Source organism: Hippocampus zosterae, chromosome 13 (assembly GCF_025434085.1).
Source record: "Hippocampus zosterae strain Florida chromosome 13, ASM2543408v3, whole genome shotgun sequence".
NCBI lineage: Eukaryota > Metazoa > Chordata > Actinopteri > Syngnathiformes > Syngnathidae > Hippocampus > Hippocampus zosterae.
Window position 1 is genome coordinate 9,124,440 of NC_067463.1, and position 20,712 is coordinate 9,145,151.

The 20,712-nt window shown below is 43.2% G+C and overlaps 1 protein-coding gene across 2 annotated transcripts in view; it reads right to left on the minus strand.

Moving 5' to 3' along the window:
* Nucleotides 1-330: 330 nt before the first annotated feature.
* Nucleotides 331-20,712, minus strand: part of rhbdl3 (rhomboid, veinlet-like 3 (Drosophila)) — a 29,856-nt gene continuing 9,474 nt past the window's right edge. Inside the window, exons 4-10 of one of the 2 annotated variants that reach the window (XM_052084110.1) lie at nucleotides 10,896-11,054; nucleotides 8,280-8,504; nucleotides 7,268-7,416; nucleotides 4,529-4,641; nucleotides 1,884-1,984; nucleotides 1,599-1,659; nucleotides 331-1,002 (exon numbers count right to left, since the gene is read on the minus strand). In XM_052084110.1, coding sequence (XP_051940070.1) covers nucleotides 731-1,002; nucleotides 1,599-1,659; nucleotides 1,884-1,984; nucleotides 4,529-4,641; nucleotides 7,268-7,416; nucleotides 8,280-8,504; nucleotides 10,896-11,054 — 1,080 coding nt within the window. In that variant the 3' untranslated portion in view covers nucleotides 331-730. Of the gene's footprint in view, nucleotides 1,003-1,594; nucleotides 1,660-1,883; nucleotides 1,985-4,528; nucleotides 4,642-7,267; nucleotides 7,417-8,279; nucleotides 8,505-10,895; nucleotides 11,055-20,712 lie in introns of both variants that reach the window. The other variant, XM_052084111.1, reaches the window with a different exon arrangement.

The following is a 20,712-nucleotide window of genomic DNA, read 5'->3' on the forward strand; positions in this document are numbered from 1 at the left end:
TGCATATTTTTGGAATGTGGGAGGAAACCGGAGCACCCGGAGAAAACCCACGCAGGCCCGGGGAGAACATGCAAACTCCTCACAGGGAGGCCGGAGCTGGAATCGAACCCGGTACCTCTGCACTGTGAAGCCGACGTGCTAACCACTGGACTACCGGGCCGCCCTTGTATGATTATTATTATTATTATTATTATTATTATTATTGTTATAGACAGAACAGTTCCATTACATTTAAGATGAACCTCTCATTCACCAAGCTGTTTGAGTAGGCACCATCGGATTGAGTGTAGCAAGAGACTATGTCCACATGTACATGGAGTTAAAAAATAATGCATAAAAAATCCCAACCGTTGAGTCAAAAATAATTTTAAAAAGTATCACGATCAGTCATGGGTTCGCTTCCAAGCCTGTGTGGAGAAGCAGAGTACACAGAAGTTGAAAAATTGCAAGACTGACTTCTTTCACATTCGTCAGTAGTTTGGCCTTGACGAAGGTCGATGTAGTTGCGCTGAACATGGTCATTATACAACTGTTACAAAACCACACTAGTCAGGGCAGACATGTCCTTGAGGCTTCACATTTTTTATACTGCTCTATTCGGGACGAAGAGGATTAAGTCTGGTCACATGTTTTTACATGGGAAGGGATTGCAAGGCTTCCTCTAGAAATGCAGCAAGTGGATGAAAACAGAGTCCACTTGAGGGACAGAAGGACGAAGGGGGTATTGGTGTCACGGTGGTGGGGGCAACCGCACATCAAGCAAGCTGTAGGCAAAAATGTTCCAGAATATGGCACAGAGCACAAACAAGGTATAGACGCAGAAGAAGATCCAAAAGAGGGACTGCTCCTGGAGCCGCTGTTCATAGTTCTGCAGGACCACGACCCCCAGTGTGAGACCCACCATCACCCCGCCCAGGTGAGCTACAAAGCTGGGGTTGGGGCAAGGAGAAAAGGCTGGCGGGTAGAAGCGGAGCCACACCGCCCGGCCAAATTCGACACTCACTGCATGTGTGCAAAAAACACAGAAAAACCTGTTTTGTTTTCAACAAAGATAGATAGATACCAATCTATCTATCTATCTATCTATCTATCTATCTATCTATCTATCTATCTATCTCTATACATGTATATAAAACTGTATATATTTATATATAACTATCGCTCTCTCTGTCTCTCTCTCTCTCTCTCTCTCTCTATATATATATATACCGGTACACACTGTATAACTATATACTGTATTACTATATAAAATTTACTACAGGATCAAGGAGGAGCTATCGGTAAATTAAATTTCAAAATACACACAGTCAGGAAGATTACAATAATTATTAAGGCACATGGACAGCAGTGTCCTTGGGTGTCTTGAAAGGCGCTTATAAATAAAATGTATTATTATTATTATTATTGTGTACAGGTTGCATGAAAGGGTTAAATTGCATACTTTACGTAATTAGTCACTTTTTTTACTTCCAGGGGAGGAAGGAGGCACTTATTTGTTCAATTAGAAGACACAGCCAATGATTAATTTACGAAGATGATCTACTACAGAAAATCTCAGGTTATATTTATTGCTGGGTAGCCAAAATAAGCGGACTTACTGCACACCAGAGCCATGGCCATCCGGAATAATTTAAACTGACACTTCATGCCGGACCAGTTCTATAAAAGAGAAGACAAGTGAACAGTAAAAGAGTCAACATTATGCTCCAAAATCAAGTCTTTTCCCATCACAAAATGTGATGGAATGTATGGCATGCGCAGATGGAGCCACACCTGCTGCCGGGCCCCAAAAAGAAGCTGCTTTAATGATCAAGTACAGTGAGGGATGTGATAATCATCTATTCACACTGAGTCTCACACACACACACACAGACACACATTACCATGACTACATTGGCCAGGTGTGCCGAGACCAGGGCATACACCCCGCCAGACGAACCGACCACGGGAGCTGTCATGTCAGTGACGGACACTGCAAGAGACCCTGCAGAGACCAGACGCATCACATATGAGAAAACTTCACCTGGATATTTTTAGGCACAACATGAGAAGTGCGACAAATGATAATACAACTCGCACACTCTGCGTAGATTCAACCGCCCAGTTTAAAAATAGAACGCAATCTATGCAATATCCCTTCCAGACTGAAAGGGCTTCATGGTTGTAATAAAATGAAAATATAAAGGGCTGTCCAATTTGTAATTAAAAAGAAGATTGAGGATCTTAGCGAGCTAAGCTATTTGAAGCTAATTGAATTAGTGTTTGATTAGATGAGTGATGCAGACTTCATTTTTGACCCTGGAAACAGCAGTGTCTCTGAATTGCACACTCGGTGCACTTGTTCAGTATGTACCGGTAGTATTGTTCTGTTTCGATTGATATCTATCAGAGAGATTTTTTTTTAAATATGCAGAATGATTGGAACCAAATTTGTCACATAATCCCCAAATACTCTAAAGTTAAATAAAATATACCGGTACATCCCGATAAATGAGAAAATGGTGCAAAATGTCATTTATCTCAGTAGTTCATTCATATAAAGTTACAACAGAATGAATTGAATCTTTTTTTTTACTGTGCATACTACGGTTTATAATTTTAAAGATGATACTGTGGTTGACAGAAAACACAAATCCCAAATTCATCACCTGAAGAAATCGGAATACTGTTACACATAAGGTAAGAAACAATCTTTTTTTTTTATATGTCAGCAATTTGGTAGGAATCTGGCTTTCATAAGTATTTTCCTGTCTTTACTAAATCCTCGTAATATATGATTTTCACTGGATGAAGAGAACAAAAAATAAATACAATTCAAGTTATTATCCACTATTGCATGCATGCAAAGCAAGCAAACATTTTTAAAATTGTTATTGTCTCTTGATTACACCCTTCACTCAGCTGTCAACAAACAAGTTCATTGAGTCCCACAAAAGGGCACAAATGTGTGTTGTACCAAGAGGGCCATTGACCGCTCAATGACTCATGACGTGACCTGTGACCTCTGCCCTGACCCCCCCCCCACCCCCCCGTCTGTGTGCCAGCTGAGCTGCTGTCTCCTCGCCATGATTGTTTGGATGTTCTTTTTAAAAGACAATTTCAGTCATGTGATCATACGAAAACATTTGAAACATGCTATTATTGATAAAAAAAAAACATGAAACAAATAGAACCAACTATAATGGGAATGCAAAATATAGATAAATAAAAAGAGATCTGAATAAATGAATGAAACAACAAATGTGAAGTTATTGAAATCTCCAAATGATCCATACTTGACCAGAGTTTAAATGGTTGTGTGTCCACCCTGCAGTTGACTGACAACCAGGCCAGGGGGAACCCCGCCTCTCGTCCACAGTCAGTTGAGTTTGCTTCCAGTTGACTTGATTGTGGACAAGCGCCATAGAAAAAGTTTGGATGGTAGCGGGACATTTCAAATAAACACGAGATTTATTATTTTCTTTTTAATGTCCGTGACCCAAGCGTTATATTTCATAGCTAGATATTAAAGTCAGATGTCTATGAGTGATAAAATATCCGGTAGTAAAGACTGACTTGTAAACATTTGATCATGAAAATGTGATGGCCCATTTACGCTGATATTTACTGGATCATGTTGATGTCTGACAGGAAATATGACCTGCGGTCAGACAACAACGAACTAAAAACACAAACAGCGAGCGCGTTATCTCCGCTGGTGGTCGATATCTCATTAAAACAGCTGACTTGTGTGTGTCTGATTTATGCTGTTTCCCTCCTCATTTCACTCTGGGCTTAATTCTGTATAGGCCACCTCAGCTGGTATCCACAGGGGGGCTTGTCACTGACCCGTGCACTCACACATCGCAAGCGAGCAACCGCACAGTGGGAGTTATTCAGAGACAGACAATTTGCATGAATATTAATCCAAGTCTGAATGCAGCATTTCATATTTTAGCCATTTAGCGCACTTCCCCTACCTTTGGTAAGACACGCACACAGACGTCCAGACAACAATAGCCTGTGATTGTTGACGGATGATGTGATGATAGTAGCTTCATCAAAATGACATTAGCGACATTCAAACTTGAAAATATATGTTGGGTTTGTGATCGAACCAGTTATTGAGTGTATTCTTTGCTTTTTGGTTTAATCGAACTCTGCTTGCCATGATTCTTGGGGCAATGCTTGATTGTACATGTCAAGGGAGGGTACTGAGGGACACCCTCAACCCCCAAAAGACCGCCCACAGAGCCATCTGTCCAGATGACACACACACACACACACACACACACACACACACACACACACACACACACACACACACACACACACACACACACACACACACACACACAAACACACACACACACACACACACACACAGAGAAGATCGGAAAGTGATGCTGAAAATCAAACAGATGGGGTGTGCAATTGGGCTTGAAATGTGAGACCTTGTGTTTTTGTTTCTGTGTCTTGCTGCGTAGTACACGTATGGATATTGTCCATTAATGTGATGAACTCATGCGGTGCTTGTTGGCCCGCCCACCTGCCAGCACGCCACACGCGTAGACGAGTCCGATCCTCGCCGCCCCGTGGACCATCTCCAGGGGGACTCCCACCAGCAGCTGCATGGCCATGTTCAGGCTCAGGTGTTCTATCCTATCACACACACATGCACACACACACGCGCACACACACACACACACACACACACACACACACACACACACACACACACACACACACGCACGCACACACACACACACACACACACACACACACACACACACACACAGAATAATCAGGAGATAAAATGCATCAACTCTCAAGGGAGAGGTAGGATTTTAAGCTAAAGGTAATGTAATATAATTAGTGGGTATCTAACGTTTTGTGGGCATGCTTGACCAGTTTAATCAACTGCAGTGTGGGTTCCACACCCACTAGTGTTAGGGGAAAAAAATGCGTGATGCAGGAAGACCAGATACATTTCTTCATTTAATAGTTCTACTTTTCCCACGCAATTTAATCACACGCAAATGAAAATCTGAATCTTTATTTTTTTTTTTAAATGTGGCTTTCTTACCTTGTGAAACTTTACTTTATTACCATTAAGTAATGTTAATTCTATTCAATTTTTGGGCATTTTTTTTTTCAAAATCACCTTTGTCATTCCAATAAAGTCATATCATTAATAAATCTATTTTTATGGCAAGCCGTAGGAATAATACATGTCATAAGGAAGTTTAAAAGTGCTTTGACAACAAGTTCCCAATGAACAATCATGAAAGCAAGAGTTTGCAAAAAAAAAGGGACAAAATCCAGTTTTGGCAAAATTGCAACAAATGTGAGAATGACCTGAGAGAAGAACATTTGTAAAATGGTCTGTGAAAAAGAATTCGGACCTAATGGCCACATTCCAACGCTTATTTGATTTGAACAAACCACCACATCAGAGGAAAAATAACCCATCAATGCCTGAGGGCTGAAATGTACACATAAATAGATAAATATAGTTCCGGTTTAATGGTATTAAATCCGAATTCTGCACTTAGAACTGCAGTCAGTGCAAATATAGTCAAATATTTGTGTTTTCAGGAAGCACGATGCCCGTTAATGTGCAAGCAATATTTTTTTTAGAAATCTATTTTTACACAAAAAACACTGTGTAAACACATACCAATGCAGGACATAAACATTTCCTGCGACCTGCACGCTTCATTCCAAACCTCATTTAAGCAGCAGACCAGCACTCATTTGTATCCAAAATCCAAAAGCGCAGCTGCCATAATAATCTCGCCTCTCTTTTCCGATCCCTCATTTGCTCGTGTTCGCCGTATGAATAAAAGCACCAGCTCTACTTGATGTTTTCTGACGGATAAATGACAAACTGCAGCAAATAGGGCCGACGTGGCGCTTAAAAGCGGCATGTTTTGACTGCGCTGAGCACACAACAAAGAGCCGCGGCAGGAATGAGTGCAAAGCGTCCCAGCAAACAAGCACGCAAACAATTTCCACCAAGTGTGCCAATAATCTATTTAGTGCATGACAAACCATCACCAGATGGTTCAATCATCACGGGGAGGGGGGGGGGCATTGGGGTGGCATTGATTATAAACACACACGGGCAAGATAACAGCAACTGACATGCGGAGGGATGACCTCTGATCTAAGGCAAAACCGTTATGACTGATATCACGGACTCACCGGAGTTAAATTTAAAAAGTCACCGGATCGCAAATTTCAGTCTCACGAGATCTGCTAATGATGGACGGACACGGATACCATAAGCCAAAGGTGTCAAAGTCAAGGCCCGGGGGCCAGATCTGGCCTGCCACGCCATTTTATGTGGCCCGCAAAAGCAAATCAAGCATGTCAAGTTCCATGATGCTTGCTAAATTCTGAACCAAAATTTCAAATTGTTATATGTCATCCAAAATAACGGTCAGTATTCTTGACTTTTGATTTGAAAATGAGCGATTCAGCCATTTGTTGTGCGTTGTGTATGTAATATGTGGAGGGGGTTAAACATTTATATGGTTCCCCAAAATTCATAACGGCCCTCCAAGGGAAACCGTAACTACAATGTGGCCCGCGACAAAAATGAGTTGGACACCCCTGCCATCGGGTATCTTGCCTTAAAAAATAGGGGCCCTATTTTTGTGCCCAGCGCCAGGCTAGAATTTAAGTGCAAAGGGAAGCCGCCACCATGTTGTGTTTTTCTTCAGTTCAGATTTATTTCTCAACGATGAGGAACACTTGTTTTCCTGTAATTAGTTTAGATGCCATTTACATATTGCATCTGACGTCGGGCACAAGTCTTGCATTTGATTCATTTTGTCATTTAACAAGATGTCATTTATTTATCGACTGACTGATTTTGTGTTGGGCAGCCCGGTGGGCGAGTGGTTAGTGCATCGGGCTCACAATAAAGTCCAATCCAATCCAGTGTAGATGCACAGGGTTCGATTCTGGCCTTCCTGTGTGGAGTTTGCATATTCTCCCCGTGCCTGTGTGGGTTTTCTCAGGGTATTCCAAAAAACATTTGTGGCAGGTTAATGGAACACTCTAAAATTGTGCCGAGGTGTGAGTGTGAGCGGGGATTGTTGTTCATCCATGTGTGCCCTGCAATTGTCTGGCAACCGGTTCAGGGTGTCCCCCGCCTACTGCCCAAAGACGGCTGGGCTAGGCTCCGGCACGCCCCATGACCCTTGTAAGGATAAAGCGGATCGGAAAATGGATGGACAGATGATTTTGTGTTGTGGTTATAGTTTGCCGTACAACTCACCCAGTGTGCATGAAAATGTAGCTGAGGTACCTCCAGGCCTGGGCCCGGAGCTGGGGGTGGTAAGGTAGAGGACTCTTAAGGAATGATGGGCTGGACACCTGCAGAACTAGGCGGTCCAGGTGACATCCATAATAAAAAAAAACAATGACCTAGGGCAGGAAATACAGACAGCGGCAGTTATTTGACAACCCGACCAATTACAAACATCGGTCATGGCAACTTTGAGGAAAGAAATTCTGACAAGAAGTAAAAAGGTGTGCGTGAAAGCAGACAAGGGGAAATAAGATTCAAGAGTCAAACTTCCAAAGGGGAACATTTTAACATTTGGATTGTCAGCCAAAATAAAGTCAAACATTATCACCATTTGATGGTTTTCTGTCGGAACATCACAAGGAAATCAATCTCAAAAACATACCGCTATAGTTATTTCTTGATCACATAGAAAAAGGAAAAAAAAAAAGATGAAATGATGAAGATTTTACCTCCACGTTTGGTTAGACTTTAAATGGCGGCTGAACTTCAATTTGTAAGACTTAGTTCCACTTTGGAGGTTTGACTGTACAAATCGAATCAACTCAAACTCCAGCAGTTGACTGATGAGCCCGTCAATAGTATCAAGCTGTGCAACCTCAATACTAACAGACTTGGTGAAATCATATGGTGATGAACCCCCACCCCCCCAAAAAAAACAGTGGTCCAACATTGTTGTCATGGCGATGCATGCTACGCCCTCCCCCCACCCCCACTTCACATTAATAAGACCGAATAGAGGCACTGACTGACTGAAAATGGCTTCTAGGTGACATTATCATTAAAAGAGGGTGAAGATTTCAAGGTGTTTGTCATTGTCGAACAACAATTAAACATTTGCCATAATAGTAACTGATAGTGTGGAAACCTTTGTATTTGCTCTTTTCCCGAATTATACTTATTTTTAGATGGTACTTGGTGTAAAACGTTTGAGAACAACTGTTCGAACATTTCAGTCCATCCTTCGAATTGGATCATTTACCTCAAGAATGGTGATGGTCAGGATCAGCCATGGAGGGGGCCAGTAGTTGTAGCTGTCAAAATACCACTTGCGATCCACTTCCCGCGGCAACGTCTCATAAGCAACGTGTCGGACCAGGCGCTGGGATAGACCCAGACCCACCTCATCCCGCAGACTGCTGCCCTTTAGGTGCCTGCCCCCCTGGAGGATCGCTCTGCGGAAGCTATTGGAACGCTTGTTACTCATCTGGAAACAAGGGACATTTGAATCGAAGTTTAACGCACCCTACTGAGAAGTGTTGTGCTGCACTAATCTGACTTTGATGCAGACAGTCTCAGTGTGAGTCTGAATGGTCGTCTGAGTTCATATGTGCCTTGCAATGACCTGACCAAATTGCGGTGGCTAGGTTCAGAGACCTATCATGAATAGCGAAAAAAATAAAAAAACTTGGGTCATTGACACGCCCCCACACAATGTCCATCAATGCTGATATTAATAATAATAATAACAATAATAACCCTAATTTTCTATACATTTTTATACATGAAAATAAATGATTTTGGATTTTGCGGAGGAAGCAACCCAGGCTTCCTGCCTGACACGCAAAGCTAATCACCCACTCAGAATGTATCACTTCACCAAAGTTCCTTGGACCAAATGCAAAAGGATCAAAAATAAAAGAATTGGCCTCGCTGCTCCAAAACATTTGGAAGGGAGCATCCTCCAAATGCACTCCATGTATGACTAAAATCTGATGACGCAGCACAGGCAACACAGACTATAGAATACCATTATCATCACCTAGCAACCAACAAAAACCCTTCCCCTCACCGCTGTCTGCCTCCAAGGAGTTCAACCCCCCCTCAACCCCCACCTAAAATGTCCCTTTTATTGGGGTGGCCAGCTCAGTCTGACACACTGGAGCCATCAGCTCAGTCTGACACAGTGAAGCCATGCCATTCCTTTCATAGTTACTCTATGATTATTTTTTAAACATAAAGTGGAAATTAATGGCTGAAGATGATACATGCTCCACCAACAGTGAAGCTCTGCGGTGTTACTTCGTCAACGTGCCTTTGGGCTGAACTGGCTGTATGCTTTAACGACAATCTCCATGACAACATAATGATTGCTTCCTCACTTCTCTCCTGCAGTCGGCCTCTCCTTCCACCTTCTTATTTTTATTTCATGGACCATACATCAATTCTACTTTTGTTTTGTGGGCGCCACAGCACATGGAAATTGGTTATAAGGGTAGCGAAGGTTCAGGTGTGGCAGAAAATCTCAAATGGACGTGGTAAAACAAGTTATTCTGTAACAGGACATTAATTTAAGGGTTGATCAAGGGCCCTGTGTGGATGGAGACGCTTTCAGGCACATGCCTGGCTTTCTTTTAAAAAAAAAAATGTTGCATTTCACTGGATCAAAATAAAACATTTGGAAGCTTGGAAAAACAATGAGCCACATTTCCCCCTATTTTCTTATCATGTTATGGAGCAAACCAGGAACCAAATAATGATATGCGGATTTTCGACCGTGTGAATTTGAAATAATTGTTCCTTTTTTTTTGGACACAATACGTATTTGTTGTCAAAATCTGATTCAATCAGTTAACTGTCAAAATAAGCGACAGAAATTTGAAAAATGTTGGTTCCAGCCTTACTTACTTACTTGGCGCTGTGTATTTTTGGACAAGTTTGAATTTAATGTTTGACAGAAGCGGAGATAAGCACCTGATGCACACTTGAGAGCATGCCAGAAAGAAATGAAGTTTAAAAGTGGAAGGGAGGAGGTGGTAGAAAAAGAGGAATGGAGCAGTGAATCAAACATTGTCATCAGGCAACAAATCAGTATTCTGACAGAAGGTCGCAGGAAAATGTGGTCCCGGCGATGAACAATAACGCTGACCTTGAATGAAACCAAGTGACTCCAGTCAAGCATTTTGGCCAGCAATTTTGTGGATCTTTTCACATAGCAGACCTTTCTCGGATGGAATATATTCCCGATCGGTGCCATAATCACCCAGGGACTGCCCAGCATGTCTACATATCTTCCAAAGTCAAGTGAAAGGCAAATATTAGAAGCACAGAAAATGGATGGAAGTTAAAACATTAGTTAAAACCTTACCCCTAAAGGAAATCCCTCCCAAAAAAAATATTATTAAATCCTGTTACAGTTACCTCCAGGGGAAAGTTTGAACAGACTGAAGGTCAAGCAGCCTTTTGGAACGAATCATGTTTGACTTGACTGCAAATGCACAAGTATGGGGTGCGCTGGATGTTTGCTTGAAGGGAGACATTGAGCAAGAATCAGCAGGCAGAGCTTTCAAGGTCAAAGCTAAAAGGCGGCGCAAGGTGCGAAGCAAGAGAGGAATTGTATCCATCATCTGTCAGAAATTCATTTCCCAGGACACCGTCTTTCCACCTCATAGCTGATCTTGGAATACAGATGCTCAATGCAAACATGCTAATCAAGTTAGCTTGTTTTTCCCCTACCATTTAGAGAAACGGTATTACGGGTCATCTATTTTTGTTGTTTATTTAAGAGATACATTGAGTATCATAAGTGACTGACGGACCACCAGGCAGACCAAACGATGGCATACAAGTCTAACTACAGAAATCGTGACAGCCTCACCAAATTGACAAAGTCCTGGTTGCAGATTTTTCCGTCAGAGTTACCATCGGCGAGGGCCAAGAGGACTTCCAGCTTGTGGGGGTCCAGCTCTGAGCCATGCGTCGCCAACAGGTCCCTGAAGCGCTCTGTACTGATGAAGCCGGAATTGTCCGGGTCATACTATGGGTGAACACACATATTTAAAAAAATGAGGCAGACTTTTATTAACAAAATCAGGGATGCCATCTGTTTTCATTAAACGTATGAATAGGGCACAATAACAAATAAGTTCTTTCTACATATTAGCGTTGTCTGTCGACAACCATCACATCCACACCCTGAACCGGTTGCCAGCCAATCGCAGGGCACAGACAGACAAACAACCATCCGTGCTCACACTCGCATCTATTTACAATTTTAGAGTGTTCAATCAGCCTGCCATGCATGTTTTTTGGAATGTGGGAGGGCCTGGAGTACCCGGAGAAAACCCACACAGGCACGGGGAGAACACGCAAACTGGGGAGAACATGCCGCAGCCGAAATCAAACCCGGACCGCCATTGGAAAATGTAAAAATACGAATTCTGTACATTTTTGGACAGCATAGGAAGCCATGTAGAAAAGTGCTCGATGAAAAATAAATAAAAAATAAACGTATTCAGGCACCTGTTCCACAGGTGATGGCTAGCATGTGACTGTCGCCACTGCAAGCAATTTCCAACATGACACTGTTACCCACGAGTGTTAGTTAAAGTGAAGGAACCCCCCCACCCAAAAAAAAAAAGTCAGCAAGACAACAGGCAGCAACACGCAGCTTGGCAAGCTGCCATGTTCTACTCTCTACGGACCAACGGAAATAATGAACTTCAATGCTACAGCAGACACACTGCCAATATTGCTTTGTGAGTGGTGTGCGTGCACAAATAGAGTATTGATTTTGAACCTGACAAATGTTCACACCCTTGGGTCAGTCTGGTCAATGCCTTTTGAGTACCCCCCTTCATTAAAACGTTTTGTCTTTAGTGGGTTGCTTTTATCGGACAAATATGGCACTGAACGTGTAAATAACAGGACGGGTGCAGATTGGAGCAGAACACACTGCCATTTGCGAGAGCAGCTGTTCTCAAAGGGGAGGTGTGGCAGCTTGAAAAATAATAATAAACTGGAAATGTTCAAGGCAAAATATGCCATTTTTTTATTTTAGATCTACAATAAGACACCTTCTAGGGTGGAGTGGAAAACTCTATGAGAAGGAATTTACTTACAAGGTCGTGACCTTGGAAACCTGTTTTGAGAAACGTGCGCTTTGAGTTCCGAGGTTGGTCAAAGAAAAAACTAACATCTTATCTCAACGACTGACGGTACCAATATCCCGCACCTTACGTCCTCGAAAATGTTGTTCTATAAATTGTCGCCGAATCGGTGATCGACCACAAAGTGGAACCATTCCAGACCACACTTTGTTATTTCACACTCGGCAGTAAACTGAATGTCGATATTGTGTGGGAGATGCACAGACGGCTGTTACTGTCTACGTGCACCGGAATATTACATTTAGCAAGTGCGCTCGTACCAAACACGAGGACAACAGTCAAAATATTTAACATCTGCTGCAGAGGAGGCGGCACGGACGTATTCACTCTCTGATGAGGAAAAAAAAACTGGCTGACTATGATTAAACTTGCACTGCATCTCTTAACACCCACAATATTGTCCCCAGGAAAGTACACCAGATACACTGCGACATCTACTCCTAACACTCTCACACACACACACACACTTTCACTATGTAAAAGTGGAAGTGAAGCATTAGTCCACAAAAAGAACCAACCTTCTGTTGCAGTACATCAGCCAGATTGTGCTGCAGGCATTTGCCCATGACGAAGTAAAAACATTTACAGTAAGCAGGGTCACCGCTAAAACAATGCAGATGCGTGCGTGTGTGTGTTCTCATTGTTATATTGTTTGCGGCAGACCGCGCAGGGTCATTTACAACCAGGGCGAAAGGATTACAGCTCAATCCAAGACCCTCACAGGACACCTCCCCCATTGCCCTCCCCCAATACGCGCACACTCATATTCTTTAAAACCATCATCAGACCTCTCCCCATGCAGAGCTGACATTTGTTTGCCTGTGACTTTCACGCAGACACCAAACCAAGTGGGCCGCACCGATCAAACCAGATAATAGGATGCTTGATAACATCCAACATTTGGAGTGACGTTTACATAAAACTGCGAATATCACACATCTGCGAAACGACTTCAGAATGTAGTGGCACAAGTATACACCAAATCAGAATAAATATTTCACATATATACAGTTAATCTGCAATCTTCAATCAGAATCATTTCAAATCTAACGACAAAAAAAACTGCCTGAAAAGCGGGCTATTTTTGACGAAATTTACAGATCAAACCAGTATTTGACTCATAATCAATTTATGTTTGTGCATTTACTGAACTCTCTAATTGAAACAATTTCCTGTTTTGTTTTGTTTTTAAAAGGGGGGAAATTATTATTTTTGTTCATTTCATTGAAAAATAAATGATTAGATTGACGGACTTTGGGGGTTATTACCTTGTGTCTGCGTGAAAAGAATTTAATTTAAACGAGTTTTTAGTTGAGGGCATTTGAACCCTTTCATGCACCCGGTAACCACTGTAGTAACCGCTGTCCCTCAAAGGGTTAATATTATTTGAAACAAAGTTACTCGGGCTTACGAAACTGTGATAGTCTAAGGCACCAGATTGAAACAGGTACATTAAAAATGTGCACGGACTGTAGATCCAAATGATTCATTTCTATCATAAGCGTTCATTTTAAAAGCATCTTTGCAGTGTGGAGAATGAAACCGCAGTGCGGCGAGGCAAGGGGCGATTGGGGGTCTTTCTGGTTGCAGTAACGAATTGCGTTCTGAAAACAATGCTGGCTGTTTTGCATTCTTATTGTTAAAAGCATAAATATTAAGGACTTGCCTCAAGCCCAAAGAAATGCCTAGCCTTGTATCAAATATGCAGAGAGGCAAAAAAAAAAAAAAAAGAAATGTTAATAATATTTTAGCCTCAGGGTGATTGACTGAGTCCAAATAAAGAAACATTCAAGCAGCTTGTGAAATCATTTTCAATAGTTCCAACATATAATGAACATTTAATCTTGAAAATACCGACCGAGAAGAAAGGAAAAAACAAACAAAATCAGTCGCTTAAACACAGAGTCTATTATCGAGTCTGCACTTCTGTTAAAGTTTGGATTTCACAGACATGCTGGGTGAGATATTCTCTTCCATGGGTACCCGTTGTAAAACATACTTTAAAAATACTGTTTGTTTGTTTGTTTGTTTGTTTGTTTGTTTGTTTTAAACATCATTAAAGTTCATCAGTGTCAGGCGACGGTTGGATTCCAGTTGACAAATATAAAAGTCTATGGCAGTGAAGGAGTTAATTGTAAAATAAATGGAAGCCCCGAAGCCTTTGACCAGATCTGACAGGATGCATGCTGGGAACTCTGTCGGACCCGGCTTACAGTGCACAGCGCATGGCAGTGATGGGCATGATTTACTGTCAAAATGCATCTCCTGTCTCATTCTACGTGCTAGCTCCTCCAGGTACAAATACTGTGCAGAGAATGACTTCCATTTGGCTCGTGCGACATGACGAACATGACGGGTAGAGCATTAAAAGAAAAAAAAAGGTGGCCTATGGGAGTCGAAATGCCGCATGTTCGAATTGTAACATCCCCTGCAGGCTGATGCGGAATGGCGGGCGTGACTGTGGCTAATCACCGTGGCAACTGGCGTGACAAGACCCACAGAGTGCGCGTGCACTACTATAATACTGGGTGTCCCGAAAGTATGTATGAATGTGTTAAATTAATGTATATCGTGGATGCGGTGAATAATGGAAAATAATTGTGAATTGTACAGACAGAGGGGATGGAAGGAGAGAAGATAGAGCGGTCTAAGGAAGGAAGAAGTGGGGGTGGGGGGCAGGTCTGAAGTGGAAGGAAAGACTGCAGAAAGGAAGGTATGAGGAAGGCAGAAAAGTGGAACAAAGGAGAGATCCATTGTCGAGAGAGGGAGGTAACAAAGAAGGTATATGCGAAGGAAGCAAAGCCAGGAAGAAAAGAAAAAAAGCTGGTCTGAGGCGAAAGGTAAGACAATAAGAAAATTGGGTTCAAACGATGGAAGGAAGAGTGATTAAATTCAAGTGATGGAAAGCAGAAAAGTCGGTTTAAGTGAAGGAAGGAAAGCTGTAAGGATGCACAACTAAAAATTTGGGCGAACGGAAGATAGGACGGATGGAGAACGGGAGGAAGGAGATCAGCAAGGAAAAGATGCGTAGGTAAAAGAAAGCAGGAAAGATGTCCGGAATGAGGGAGGGAACACAAGAACAAACAAAAAAGAAGGGCAAACTGTTTTTCATCGGAGAAAGGACAGAAGTAATGCAAGAACAAAAAGCAACTCTGAAGGAAGGAGGTCAGGAATGAAGAAAATGCAGGAGAAGCTGGCGAGTTTCCTTTACTAATTGCAGCTAAGGAGAGTAGCTCGCAGCTACAATGGACACCCAGTGGCCTTCTCATGTTAATCAGCCCCTTCACATTGGGGCGGGGTTGGCTCAATGTGACACTGTTCGAGCCGCTATTTCTGTCACACACACACACACACACACACACACACACACACACCTTTGTCACATGATCTGTCACAGCTGAGAAAGTACATCATCAGTGCCATTGGACATTGTAAGAGTGGGGACACCGTGTGGGTCTGGGGGTTTATCGTCAAGCCCGCCGGCAGACTTGGCCTCATTTAGCGGACTAGTTCAAGTTGAATGGAGCCGACAGCTTGTCAGCGGGCGGCTGTCTGAATGGGAGGTGCTGAAGGGGGATCGGGGTTGGGGGGTGGGGGGGGTGGTGCTCACGCATTCTGAAGGGTGGCTGACATTGGCTAAAAGGAACACGGCCAAGTGTGTGAGGCCACCTGATGTCATGGATGCACAGGTGGTGATGGATGAGAGCTATTTTTCGATACCCCGTGATTTTCTCATCTGTTATCTACAAATCCGTGCGGAATGTAATCAAATGTATTGTTATTGCACATGAATCCAGAACAATTTCACTTAACATGAGGAGCAGGGAGAGACAGAAAAACAAAATCCCAAACTTTGCTCCTAGGGAAGGGCTCAGTATGGGTTTGGAAAAACCGTTACGACAGCCACATGAATGGGAGACGTAAACGACGACAACTCAAATACTTGGGTTGGGAGGATGTGTAATGGGAGAGGATTTCGGGCAGGGGCAGACGTAACAGCCCAGATATGCACGCTGGGCGGCAAATGCAGCCTTTTCAAGGTGTGCCACACCTCCTCAGCAAACCTCGGCGGAACCTGCTCCGCCACAATGTCGCTGGTTTGGAAGCAAAGAGCGCTGACCACTGAGCTCAGTCCGGGCTGGAGCCTCAGCTTCACGTCGTGTTTGAAGGGATGGGAAATGATGTCTAACTCATGTACAATTTCTATTTAAAAGAAAAGAAAAAAAAGAAAAGAAATCATAACATAGTTTCGCGTGTAGCGGTGTCACAGGAATGGCTCCTGATGCCATCCTAGCACGAACGAGAGTTGGAAACTTTCCACATTAGCCTAGCGCTAGCTAGCTGATACATCAAACGTGTGGAAGGATTTAAAACACAAAATAACACCCCAGGTTCTGCTGTCATCCAGGGTATGGCAAGAGATGATGGAGGTCAAAGTACGGTAAGTTATTTTAAACTTTAAAGAGGAAAACCCGTCCAGAGGATGTCAAAACACCACTTTATACTAAAGCTACGTTTCAAATCAGTAGGTGGAAAGATTTTTTTTGATTTGTTAGGACTCTGACATGGTTTGCGGCAAAGAACAATGAGTAACCTCTATTCAAGTGAATGTCGCCACAAAAAGCAAATGGAGATTTTGGGTGCGAGGCTGAGGTCTAGAAAAAAAATAGTCATTTGGAAGCCCATCATTGGCAAAGTTGAAATTGTGCGGTGGGCTTCTCCTGATAAGCCTCGAGTCGATTCAGCTGATCTAATTCTGAGACTGTGCCGCGATAAGAATTGAAGTACGCATGTTTCTTTGTTCACCAAATGCAAGCGGATAAACTGACCTCTACCACAGCGTGGGCGTGACCCAACCGCTCCTGGCTCGAGCCAGCACTGCTGCCAACTCGCTAGCTAGTGGCTCGTTTCATTGTTCTCCGATAGAGGGAGGATTCAGAGTAATCCCGACAAAAGAAGTATTGTTTAGCCAAGAAGGTCAAGATGCAGGAATGCTGCACGGAGCGAAATTGTTATTCCGATTCAGTCCTCAAAAGACGGGGAACTCACGAAAAGGAGGAATGTGACAAGCGGCTTTGACTTCACATCATTAATTGCCCACACATCACCTCTTCCATTGTGGAAAAGCCCTCAAGAAAAGGTCAAGCGTTCGCATTCATACAAAGAGCAATTCGCCATTCACGTCACGATTCATCCCTTTCCGCCGGGCCCGGCCGGTGCTCTGACCACGCACACATGACTAATGTCACTGCGAGATTTGTACCAGCTTCCAAATGTTAATGCCGGTTAATGCCGTTAGCGAAACACCAAGTGGATGCAGAGGTGAAGGCGAAGTTCTTAGCCACATGAAAGCAAAATTGTAGCAAAACAAACTCACAAGGAATGAAAGCAGGATTGATGAATTCACTTACATTTTTTCCATGATAAGACCATCCTCCCATTTTCACTTTCGGTCAGGGTCACGGCAGGAATCTCACACTAGCTGGAAGAAATTTTGCGATTATGTGAACCGCCACACTTGGTGGTGCTACATTAGAATACAGCGGTACCTCTCTTTACGAACGTCTCTTCATACAAAGTTTTCAAGTTACGAAACGCCTCAACAGGAAAATATTGCCTCTTGTTACGAAAGCAATTTCAGGATATGGAAGGTAAAAATACACTATGGGCTGCTACTCGCAGCTCAGAGTTTCCTCAATGCAACATACTTAGAGCTGCTTTGCCAATGACTATTCCCGAGCATCATCCTGGCATCCCATTGGCTCCCGTATGTGTCTGTGTGTAGATAGATAAATAGATTGAAATGTGTCTATGCAGCGTCCTCGTCATTCGCCCCTCGGGCCATGAGGCGATAGTTTTACGTAAATGTGAATCACCCAGAAAGAGTGTTCACAAGTCGGGCGATCGCTCACAATGCTGATGTTTGCATTGGACATTTTCAAAGGACTGTCAAAAGCCGACAGAAGCAAACGTCCTTGGATAAGTTATTGACAAAACGCCAGGCAAAAACCACTTCTGAGAGAGAGAACGTGAACTAAAGTGGGCAAAAAAACCCAGATGAGGACACAGTTAAAAGTTAAATGACCATCATTTTCATTCTTTACTCTGTTTTTTACAATAAGAACAACTCATTTATTGTGCAATAATCTAATTGTAACATGTATTTGTCTCATATTTTGACCCGTTTTTAATGCTTTAGAAAACATATACGTTTGAATTTTGGCGGGCTTGGAACGGATTAGGGCATTTACATGGAAAATGCGTCTCTACTTACAAAATGTTCTAGTTAAGAAATTTCTTCCAGAACCAAATCATTTCAGAAGTAGTGGTATCACTGTATTCCATTTACGGTATACTCTCGTTGATATGTTAAAGAGCAACTTGTTCTCACAAGAATTAGCAGAGTCGATTTCATTCTCAGCATAATGCAGTATAATTGTTAAGACACGTTGGTGTTACGTCACACGATTTCGGAAAAAGTCATGCCCATGCACATGTGTTGAATGTTTCCTTTTACACGCAGCTATCATCAGAATCTACAAATAGGCCCCATTTACAGTAGTTTTTGCCGGGTAGCTGTAGGTTTAAGGAAGCACAATTCAACTTGATTGAAATGGCTTCTTAAATGCACCCGGGTACAGAGGTGACCTCATCATGTCGTTTGTCGGTGCTGTTGTAACCCGAAGAGCCGTTACATAACGGTCTCATTTCTGTTTTCACTGGCATTACAGAAGCTCCAAACTGGGGAAAAAATGTCTCAAAAACTCATTCCAGTGTCGTCGCAGTGAATCAGCTGAAGTTGGACTCTGACTCGTACGCATGGCTGGATAAGATAATGAAGGCTGATTTAATTCAAGTCCACTTAATACTTAATTACAAACACAGTTCTATTATCATCGGAAAGTTATACAGAAGACTGATTGACAGCGGCTCCTGCGCTTTGTCATCTAGTCAAAATCTAAAAGCACCGCTATAATCACGGCCTGCAAAATACATATCAATGATTCCAAATAGTGAATAACAATTCACTCAGACAGATGACTCATTTTGAACTTGAGAGCAGTGTTTTTCACGTTGACCGTCGATTTCTGACGGTGTGTCTCTCTCTCAGGATTTACACAAAATCTGTCAATCAGAATCACCTGTCTCCAGATTGGAGCTCACATCCGCACACAAACACACACAAACACAGTACGGTACAGACCCACACTCACCCACGCAGCCTTCTGAGGCCAACATATACACGCACCATTTCCTCATTAAATGGTCTGTAACCAAGCAACCGCCATGACCCAAGCGGGCGTATGTGCACCGAAGCACTTGACACACATGGTACTTGAAGATGTGCGGTTGGAATGTCACGCGCGGAGGTATTATATTAAATCCCCACTTTTTATGCACAGGCGCACGCACGCAATAAGAATCAAGTGAGTTTTCACGAGCGTCTGAAAACCCCTGATTGAAGCTTATGTCATTCACACCACAGTGGCGCCTGTTCATTTCCCCGACGTTAATGGTGCTTCGTGCTCTTGTGACCGAATGAGAAAGCGCTCATTAAAAATCAAGTAACTCGTCCCGTGTGATAGCAACAGCCGCATGATATGCTTCACATGCTGGCACCGACGTCAACATTCGCAAGTTAAAAACACTTTTGAGAAGGGAGTCAGTCACGGATGTACAAGTCAGACGCCGGTCATAAGCCTTGACGTCGCAATTTCGAGAAGGCCCGAGTTTCTGTGGCAAAATTTCAAGGACGTCACGTGAAGCCATGACTGTATTTGGTTCTTGGTTCCAAATGCGCTCTAATGACTCGTCAAGCGGATAGACAAACGGTTCATATCATTCCAAAACGTCTTTGACACACAATTTACGCACTCCTCATCGACTCCCCCTGCTTCATTACACACACCTCGCATTCACAGATTGTTAAATAAACACACTCAGACACCGCGTGCGGGAATACGGTTTTAAAAACGCTAGTTGATAGCTGAAGGGATTGAGGAGGAGGCGCGAGAGTGAGGAGCGGGAAGCCCCTTGAGGTGTCTGGAGTAGAGAAAAAAGGGAGTCGCAACCGAGTGAAGCCGAGCGCGTCTCAGCAGGCGCTTGAGCGTGCGCTCGTATAAACACTTAACCTCCTGCTGCTGCTTAGTAAAGCGTTCACGCTGGAGAGAACGCACGTGACAACTAGACGTGCAGACTTCCATTTGAGGGGACGGGGAGGTGAAGTTTTCGCCATCAAAGCGGCTGGCTGCCTTTGACACGGAGATCGTAAAAGCAAGAGTCAAAAAGGCACACATGCGTAAAAGAAAACACTGATGGAGTGGCCGTGTCAGTCAGGCAAAAGGTCATGCTTGGGTCAGCGCGAAGACAGACGCACATCGGCGAATGAACTGGCGACACCGAGCATTTACAGCGAGGCGAGAGCCCCTCATTACCGTCGGGCCAAAGCTTCCATCAAACGCTCCGATTCGCGTTGTAAGACAAGAAGAAGGGGGACAAAAAGAGGGGAGAAACATTTGTTTAACG